Below are 10,195 nucleotides of genomic sequence, written 5' to 3'. Positions count from 1 at the left end.
TGATTTATACTAGGAATTGATAAATTCGTTTTTTTTAAATCTACAAGGACACTAGAAAAGCAATATGACGTCCCTTTGACCAAATAAATATTAAGTGCTTCTACTTACAAACAAAAACGTTTGTAGCATGTTTTAAGTTACTTGAGCATACCAGCTTTAGAGATTGAGACTTTCAAAAAGGAAAAAAAAAAGGAACAAATTAAGGCCTTTGATTGAATATTATATAGAGTTCGAAGCAGCCTCAAAATTTAATTGCAGTTTCATTTTGGTTTATGAATAAAAAAAATAGTACTACTCCGTAGGTGGAAATTGGAACAAATGGGATTTCCCTATACAGAAAAAGGCGGGAATATTTGGCGCCATTCCAATTTTCTCGGATAAAATTCCCCTACATAAACCTCCCGCTCACTCTTCAAAACCCTTGCATTTTCTCCATTCTCAGAAACTCTTCTTCTTCAAACCAAATTCCAAAAAATGGCAGAAAATGATATAAACTCCCCTGAGATCAAAGAGCCTTGTCCCAAAATCCAGAAATTGGACCAACCCCAGAACGGTGTTGTCCCTGAAATCCCCTTTTTCCGAATCAAGAAACTCTCTGAAAACGCTGTTTTACCCTCCAGAGCTTCCCCTCTTTCTGCTGGTTATGATCTTTCCAGGTTCGATTTCAGGTTTTCACCCAGTAACTTTGTGAACCCATTTAGCAAAATGATTTATCTTTTTACTAAATTGTTTGTTTTCTCGGTATACAGTGCTGCAGAGACTAAAGTACCCGCTAGAGGCAAGGCGTTGATACCCACAGATCTCAGCATAGCTGTTCCTCAAGGAGCCTATGCTCGTATTGGTAATTTACTCGACGTTTTTGAGATATTTTTCAGGAAAACAATTTTTGACGAAATTAATTTCCAATGTTTGGTAACTTAACTTGTACACATTCTTTATAAAACACTATTGTTATTTCCTATATTACTTTGTAATCATTTCCTCCATTGCACCCTCAAAGAGCTGTTTTACCAGGACTGATACTTGTGTTTTCTGGTGTTTTTAATTCTTTGTTTGGTAATAGCGCCTCGATCTGGTTTGGCATGGAAGCATTCGATAGATGTTGGAGCTGGAGTTATAGATGCAGACTACAGAGGGCCAGTTGGGGTTGTTTTGTTCAACCATTCCGATGCTGATTTTGAAGTCAAGGCTGGTGACAGGATTGCACAGCTTATTATTCAGAAAATTGTGACTCCAGATGTTGAGGAGGTGGATGATCTTGATTCAACTGTGAGAGGATCTGGTGGATTTGGATCCACTGGAGTATGAAAAAGTTTGGCCTTAACTTTGAAAATGGTGATATTATAGTTTTATCTAGTTTTAGATTTAGTAGGTTTTGGTTGTTATTTGGGTTCTACCTAGTACTAAAGCCAACAGTTTGGTTAGTGGGGGATTTTGGAAGGTATATTTTGGATCGAATGTATATCTCACTCATCTTAAATATTACTTAGTAATCTACTCTTTTGTTCTATGAGCAGCCAGGTTCAACTCGAGTACATCTTTTTTTAATCAGTAGTTCTACATTTGTTATGCATGTAGTTTGGTTCATTTCATTTTCCTAGTTAACCATGAGTGAGAAGTGCCCTTTGCTCTGATTCTTGGCTCCAGCTGTTGCCTGCCTGCTAAATATTGCAATTAAGAGCCATGTTTGCAATTTCAACAGTTGAGATAAGAACATCAAAGCGAAAATATGCTTCTTGAAGAAAGTGACGTTTTATAAGTTGCACATCGAATTAGCAACTTGATAAGCAAATGGGCTCAGCATTAAATTCTCCCGCAGCTAATGTGATTGAATCAGGCGGGTTGCTTGTAGAAGTTAGTGCCCTAATAGGACTTTTTGAGTTCTGATTTTTCACCTTAGCTTCTAAGATACCAAGTTGGATATAGGTATTGATATTATTGGCTGTGTAAAATGGTGTAAGACAAATAGTATCACTGTCATGGCTGTTCGAGTATAGGCCTTAATTTCCATGTTTACAAAAGAGTGTAGCAAAGTTGGGTTTATTTTCTTATTTTCTTGGGCAAAGACTTTTCAGCCACACGTGGATTTAACTCTTTGTTTAGTCCGGTCCTATGTTAGGGTTGTTTGGAAGTCTTCCCTGAACTTGTGGAGCTGGAAATTTTGGCACTTCTCCAATTGCAGTTAGTCTTCATTGAATGTCTGTTCTTTAAACTTTAGCTTACTTGGAAGTATTCTTCAACTGAAAAGAGAGTGTAGGTAGAACATGGCAGGACGAATTAGGAAAGCCTAGCAATGTAAAGCCGAAATGACAGGGAAAAAGTCGGAAGTAAACTCAAGAACATAATCAAGGAGGTTGAAGGCCTAGTTCAAATCTGCCTTAATCAGTGCATGATGGTTTTTTTTAATTAAATGGAGAACAATGGATCTGATCCATATTTACATGGCCATTTAGAATTAATATATACAATCTTAACTCAATTAATACTGCTCGGACTATGTCTAGTGACTGATTCAAAATTCAGATGTAATGGATTTTGAGTTGGGAGAATAAGTTTTGAAATTTATAACAAACTCTATAAATATTTGTTTTTCACACACACACACACAGGGTACAAGCCCAAAACTTGGGGTTTTGCCGACCAACGACCCTATATTTGGATCTGCCGCTAATGGTGTTTATGCTGCAATTTTTCTTTCTGTCAAAAACTATGTGGACTAGGAGTGGAGTGCGTCCTCTACAACAATATCTGAGTTACATCCGATCGGGTTAAAGATTCAATTAATTATTACTCCAAACGGAAACAATAAATGATCCATTTTTTTCCCCATACTTCATGTAGTTAAAGAGCACCTAAATCTAAGGTTTTATGTTAATTCCAACATGTAAGCAAGAGAGAGAGAGAGAGAGAGAGAATAGCTTTTGCTATTAAGTTATTTTGGTGCAGTTACAGGGTAAATATGGTGACAGAAATGATTAGAATGAAAGAAGAGTACAATAGCAGAAATATCATCCACAGCTATCCCTCTTCTCTTGCGTTTCCAAGCGCGGACAGCGCATTGAACCAGACACTTGGCCGCCTTTGCTCTATCTGGAGTTGTGGATACAATTTCTACAGCCTCTTGGTTAGAGACTACATCCCATACCTGCAAAAATAATAATAATAATAATAATAATAATAATACAATATTTGTTTATTGTGGCCAAGCCCTTGTGTTAAACTGATGAATCTTAATCAATTTTTATCTCGGAAAAATCTACTTTGGGCTTCTGGTGCGACTTTACTTGAGACTCAGGACCCAAACTCTGGCAACTATGAGAACGCCCCTCTATCATTTTCCCGGCTCAATACTGATTTTATCCGCAGAACAGTTTGAGCTCGTGACGTGCGTCTAACCAACACCACACAAGTTCTTTTTAATTTCTTTGAGAAAATCAAAGCCCTAGGAGCAAAAACTGACGATCTATTGACTTATGCTTACAATTGTTGACCTACCTACTTTTTGTTCTATGTGCCTAATTAAGAAATACGGTATTACTATTAGTGATGAAGACATGATTGTCCTTGTTAGACTAATTCTAAAATTGGGAACAACCCAGAAGGCACAAAACATACCCCATCAGTTGCCAGCACAACAAATTGGTCTTTGCTTGTGATATGCCTTTGAGTCACATCAGGCACTGAAATTAGACCAAAATCTTTAACGCAATAGTCCCCAAAGGCTCTAGACATCGCCAATCCAGGGGATTCTTCATCAGGCAGCCATAATCGATGCACCCCGGATTCATCATCTAAGCAAAATACTCGACCATTACACTGTATTATCCTCTCAGTTTCCTCTGCAAAACAAACATTAAAATAGCTTATATATGGCTGTTTTCTGTCTAGTAGAGCAGAGAAAGGTATACAGAGGACTCACGAGGTAGATTTGGCTTGAAATCAATAGTTAGCTGAACTGGTACCAAGTTGCCATCATCACAAGTGGTAGCCAATACAGCACGCGAGTCACCTACATTTGCTATAAAAATAATCTCACCCTGCAACACAATGAACACTAATCTAATTAGAATTTAGCCTATATATATTGGCAATATAAATAAAAAAGCAGATTTTCTTGATCACAAAACTATGGACTATATTTTGCTATAGAGACATAAAAAGATAGTAATGAATTTTCTTGATTCCCATCATTCAAAAGCTAAAAAGAGGATAAAGTAAAATATTTAAAAGAAAGGATGCTGGCTTCTTGGAATTTATCAGGCTTCAAACTCATACACAATTTGCTATTTCAGGGTGAACATGCCAAACAGTTATAGTGAAAACATCATTTCCGCACTCAAAAACAGAAGGGGAAATACAAGTGAACTGCCATTGTAAAAGAACTCCCTTTACACATTGAGAATACAATAATTCAGTATATTTCTTATATCGAGGAACACCCAAAAGCACAGTACGTTTGAAAAACAAGGTTAGTGGCTGACACTTTACAAAGCCAAGTTGGTAAAGAAAAGGATAACCACACAAGAATTACAACACTGATGATTCCCAAAAAGGAAGAGGAAAAAAAAACAAGAGCTAACAGAATTACCTGTCTGACTATTGTCAAAGCAGTGGTTCCACTGTAAAATGTATCTATCTTAGGATGGTGTTCCAGCTCCTGATCTACAGCTGCACATGCCTTTAGGTATGAGTCCTTCCATATGTTAAACCTTTGAAGCTTCTTATCAGAATCTAAATCTAAATCGGGATCAACTGAAGCCTCGGCTAGACTCTCTTGCCAATTGCAAAGCAACGAAGATACCATCGATTCTCGAACCTTCTTCGCCACAAAATGACCCCATGGACCATGCCCATCAAATATACCACAGAATATCATATCTTCTTGGCATCCAAATTCCTGTCATTCCCACAATGCCAAAAACAATCTGTTACGATATAGTGTTGAGACATAATTAAGTAAATAAATGTCTGCTCTCGCTAACAAATTAAGCTTTTAAATGAATTGGTCGCACACTTCAATATAGTTTCAAGACATAGGTCCTGAGCTTGATTATTTACTGTCACCCATTACCAAAAAAAGAATTTACCAAAAGCTACTGCTACAATCATAGATATCACAACTAAAAAGATCCACAGACTAGTATAGAACAAAGAGGAGATTTAGTAATCATAAATAGGCTAATAGTGGAAGCATACCTCCCAAACAATGAAGCAATCTTGATTCACTCCTTTTTCACCTCTCCTAGAGAATAATGAAGCAAAATTTTTAGAGCCAACAACATTTACAGTTCCAGAAGACCTTAATATCAAGTCATTTTTCTTGGCTTCTTTAGCCATAGCCTCAACAGCTTCTCTACCATCATATTTCCCATTCCCAGTACAATTCCTTCTTTTCTTTAAGGAAAAAGACCTTGCCAATCCATTAAACATTGAAGAGAAATGCCCCATTTAGAGCTTAATCCTTAGCTACCCAAATATGAAATACTCCTGCAGCAGATAGACAAAATTCTTGAGCTTTATAGGTACAACAACCCTCAAAATATGCATATCATATTTAGTAAAAAGTGATTTAACATACACATAGACCATCACATGAAGCCAAGTAATTGGATATACTTAGCTGAGGTAAAAAGAGATGTGATCTGACTCAGAAAGTTAAGCATCTGAGGGTTTTAAAATACAGAAATATCCAAAAATGATGAATCTGAAGTGAGATTAAAGAACCTTTTAACAGTGCAAGAAAAGCAGAGAATATTCAAATTCCACTTGGAATTCCATCAGCAGAAAAATGTCAGAAGAATGAACAGACACCCATCAATCCACTAAATCTATAGAATTCTACCCATGGAATTTTTTGCATAAAAAGGACAAAGACAAATGCGTAACACTTTAAAAAGTTTGTCCTTTCTTTACCGTTTTCTCAATTACCAAACAGAATTAGATAAGAAGAGGACTTAAATAACTCCTATAACAACCAAAACCCAAAAAGCTTTGGAACAGACTATAGGAAATTTCAAAAAGTTATCCCTTTTCTTCATTTTATTGGTAAACAAAGAAAAAGAAATTTTCCCTTGAAATGAATAAAACTTGATTAACCTAACACCCGTATGTTATTTGAACTGACAAAAAGGAAAGACCATGTGAACCACCTTGGTTTTACTTCCGGTGGAATATGGTCGGAGAAATGAGTGTTCAACTAGAATCAGAGACTTATCGAGAAGCCTGAAAAGCTGAAACAGATTGCCGGAAAATGACGAAATTCCGAGCTGAGAAATCGAGAGAAAAGATGAGAATCCATTAGAAGATTACGTTAGTAGATCCTTTTAAGGGAAAGAGAAGACAAGTTAGAGGAGTTTGGTTATTGTGTACAGTGACATACACGGAGTGTACGTTAAACATGTGGTGTCCAACTTCCTTCGTTCCTGTAGTTCTTTCTTAAATTATTTATGCACATTTACTCAAATGTCTATATTGACCTGGATTTCGTTAAGATTTTTTTTTCTCCAATTATTTGGCCATGACTCACTTGCAAATACTTTTTTGAATTCATACTATTTAGGTAAGCATTTTATTTTTTGAAGCTCAAAAAAGAAATGATACAAGTAATGAGGATCAAATCTTATTTTACCCGTTCTAGTGCGAGGAGGACGAGCACTATCCTTTTTATACATGTTGAGGATATCAAACCGTCGTATCCTATTACAACAACAACAAATCCAATGTAATCTTACAAGTGAGTTCGTAGAAGATAATGTGTACACAGACCTTACTCCTACCTTGTGAAAGTAGAGATGATGTTTCCAATAGACTCCAGTCATATTCATTTGTAAATATTGAAGTCATTATTTGTAAGCTGAATCCTAACTATCTGTATATCAATATTTGAAATAATGGTAAAAGCTTATTTTGAGGAATATTTCGAGTGAAATAACAATGTTTTCCTAAAAAAACCTTTAGCTTTTTAAAAAGAAGTCATGTCCAAATACATAAGATCAAATGCTATGCAAACTCATACGTACAAGTAATTTTCCCACAAAAACAAAAATTCAGTTTTCCCTTCTTTTGATTTTATGTGATGATATTTAAATGCACAAGATATTAAAAAGAACCTTTGACGCTAAGTACTTTTCTTTCATCTAAAAAATTAGATAAGATTTTGATATGCATGTATCAACAGTTGATGCCTTTTGCGAAGATTGAGTATCATTTATTGAGTTTTAACATTCTCGTTAACAATAATGGAAATCTCATTTTTAATAACATGATGGAGTCATGTAGGTTGTCAAATACTTTGTAATCAGCAGAGAATTATTGAATATGCATTATTTTCTAATTATTTAATTTGTTATTCAACTAACCATGTGAGGTAAGGGCTGAGATACAATTCTTTTAATCCTTGTAAGCTGTCAAACTAAAGATTTTTCTCTTAAAACGAAAGAACAATTCTAACTAATGTCGAACAAACAATTATATAATGATTAAAAGATTAAGATGTTCTGTAAATAAAATACGTGGATAAACTTGGAAGGCCTAACAAGATTGAGTCAATTAATTGATTATTTGGCGGTCCACATCGCAGAGTCTTCTATTATTATTTTTTATAGTTCCAGAATAACGCAATTATGTTGATATGATTAATTATTAGTTACACACCTGATCCTTTTTAATTATTATTTAAAAAATTAGTATCATTTATTGTTTATTCCATAAAGAATATTTTTTTTTTCATTATTAGCATATTACAAAAATTAAGCCAAACATTCATCTTCTTCACTCCATTTTTAAAAATCTAATGCATATATGAATGCCACCTAAATTCAAGATGTATTGATTTATACGTCTTTTATACTTTGTATATCAAGTATCACTTTAATTCAAAATATATTTTTATATATATAATTTTTGTATATTTATTTGTGAAGTGCCATCTTATTTTAAGATGTATTTTTAATGTATATTTCAAATATATTTTATATGTCAAGTGCCATTTTAATTCAGGATGTATTATATATATATATATATATATATATATATATATATATATATATATATATATATATATATATATATATATATATATTGTATATTTATATGTCATCTTAATTAAATTTAAGATATATTATTTTATGTATATTTCACATGTCTAAGTGTCATCTTAATTGAAGATGTATTTTTTATGTATATTTTTTGTATATTTTATATGTGTTAATTCAATATATCTTTTTTTATATACGTTTTGTATATATTAACGTATATTATTATCGAAGTAAGATTTTTATGTTAAGAAAGGAAGAAAGAAGCAAGAGAAAAATTTAAGAAAGATAATTAAAAAGAAAATGATTGGAACAAATTTAGAAAATATATTGGCTTCGACAGAAAATAAAATTAAGAAGATGAAGAAAAAGAAGGAAAACTAATAGATAAAGAGAAAAAAAAAAGGCATGATTTTGTACAAAGAATTATTGACTTTCCATTCAAATTGCTTATGTTTAGAGATTAATAATTAATATTCCTATTTTAATGGAACTGTGTGCTACAAATATAAATATTTTCCTTCCACAATTGTAATATTAGATTTTATGCTACGAATTTGTTATATTTCTTTTAAATTGTGACAGTTATGTAAAGTTCACATTATTTAAAGCACAAACTTAGAGTTTTGTCTCCAGATGGCATCCTTAGAGATAGCTGAAGGTTAGCTAACAATTTGATGAGTTAGTAAAAGTTGTCCACAATAAGTAATTTTTTGGCCTTTATTTTGTGGCCCAAAATATCTGATTTTTTCATATTTTAAGAATAAATTAATTATTTTTTTCTTACATTGCTCTTGGAGTAAATAGTGTTGGAGTATGTGTTAGGAGTTTTTCTTTGAAAAGATAGTAAAGGATAATATGGTTAATTTTATTGTTAATTAATGTTAAAAGGTGAATTTTTTAATCTGTGTAAAAACAGCCAAAACATCACTTATTGTGAACAGGATAGAGTACTATAAAAAAGAAATAAAAGCTGTCCAAGTAACAGTAACTGTCTTGGCCTAGGAAATTATACTATAAAATGTAAATTTCATTGCATCCAATCACAGGGCCGTGTAATAGGCGAACATATAATTGGTCGAAATAATTAAATAAACATTTTTAATTATTTATGTTCTATTGAATGGGATAGTCGTGGTCTCGCGTGGAGGGAAAAATGAAGAAAAAGAAAGAGCTTAGTAAGATTTAGATTTTACAGCTGCAGCTAACATATTCGTATATAGTAATAGTAATAACTACGTAGTAGTAGTTTTACAACTAAGTTACCAGTCAACCCTTGTTTTGTATTGCGCTTCTGACATAAGCAATACTGGCGTAGGAATGAAAATCTAATGCAAAAAAAGAAAGAAATAAAAAAGGGAGTCATGTTCATTGAATTAATCCGAAGAAAAAGTGATATAGCTACATTATCTTCATGCTTAAACTTCCATATTAAGTAAAATGAAATATGATGAAAACATTATTAATCCAGTAAACTTAAGGATATTACACCAGTTAGCATAGGGGGAATTGGGGTGCGGTTTGCGTAACAAAATGAAGCATCCCACAATTAATCAAAATAGGATAGTAAATGTAACATATCAAACCACAATGAAGATATGTGCTATAAAAACAAATCTTAAGCAAAATCTCTAAAATTATTTTTGTATAATATATAGTTTTTTATAATAACAGTGATGTCTGAGCCAGTTTGCACGCATCTCGACTAATTTCAGGAGATACATGCTACCTCGCACCAACAATAGTTATTAGGTAACTCTGTCCACCAAAGACTTGGACAAATGGGAAGAAATAACCTAGTATTTTTTGTCTCTGCTAGGGTTTGAACATGAAACCTCATGGTTCTCCACCCACTTCATTGACCACTAAGCTACACTCTTGGGTGTATAATATATAATTTTATTTTTATCAAATTTAGTTTTCTAATCTCGATATGTTGAGTCCCACGTCGGGTGGGAGTTAACAAATAGGTCTCCTTATAGTGTCTGTGACAGTTCTCACCTCATGAGCTAAATTTTGGGATTGAACTATTGGGATCGAACTAGACACAAGTTTCATATTTTATGAAATAACCAAAACACCCAAGAGTAACGTCCATAATAATAATCCTAATATAAAATTAAATAGGGAAACAGTAAAAACATGTAATACGCCAAGGACTG

At 33.3% G+C, this 10,195-nt stretch overlaps 2 protein-coding genes across 4 annotated transcripts; one reads left to right on the top strand and one right to left on the bottom strand.

Annotated features, from left to right (window-relative positions):
- Nucleotides 1-412: 412 nt before the first annotated feature.
- LOC104098261 (deoxyuridine 5'-triphosphate nucleotidohydrolase) lies at nucleotides 413-1,513 on the top strand. The gene is made up of 3 exons (XM_009604948.4): nucleotides 413-656; nucleotides 750-841; nucleotides 1,064-1,513. Exons 1-3 carry the CDS (start codon nucleotides 475-477, stop codon nucleotides 1,306-1,308), a joined length of 519 nt encoding a protein of 172 aa, XP_009603243.1. The 5' UTR covers nucleotides 413-474; the 3' UTR covers nucleotides 1,309-1,513.
- Nucleotides 1,514-2,906: 1,393 nt separating this feature from the next.
- LOC104098262 (probable protein phosphatase 2C 34) lies at nucleotides 2,907-6,442 on the bottom strand. 3 transcript variants are annotated; one of them, XM_009604949.4, is made up of 6 exons: nucleotides 6,150-6,442; nucleotides 5,197-5,487; nucleotides 4,589-4,897; nucleotides 3,920-4,037; nucleotides 3,616-3,839; nucleotides 2,907-3,145 (listed from the first exon to the last, which is right to left on the bottom strand). In XM_009604949.4, the coding sequence occupies exons 2-6, from the start codon at nucleotides 5,446-5,448 to the stop codon at nucleotides 2,933-2,935; spliced, it is 1,116 nt and encodes a 371-aa protein (XP_009603244.1). In that variant the 5' UTR covers nucleotides 5,449-5,487; nucleotides 6,150-6,442; the 3' UTR covers nucleotides 2,907-2,932. The 3 variants fall into 3 exon arrangements, with proteins under 3 accessions (XP_009603244.1, XP_009603245.1, XP_009603246.1); XM_009604950.4 differs by having other exon boundaries at nucleotides 6,147-6,418; XM_009604951.4 differs by lacking the exon at nucleotides 6,150-6,442 and adding an exon at nucleotides 5,725-5,838.
- Between the last annotated feature and the right edge of the window lie 3,753 nt (nucleotides 6,443-10,195).

Source organism: Nicotiana tomentosiformis, chromosome 1 (assembly GCF_000390325.3).
Source record: "Nicotiana tomentosiformis chromosome 1, ASM39032v3, whole genome shotgun sequence".
Classification (NCBI taxonomy): domain Eukaryota; kingdom Viridiplantae; phylum Streptophyta; class Magnoliopsida; order Solanales; family Solanaceae; genus Nicotiana; species Nicotiana tomentosiformis.
This window is presented reverse-complemented; position numbering and strand designations above follow the sequence as displayed.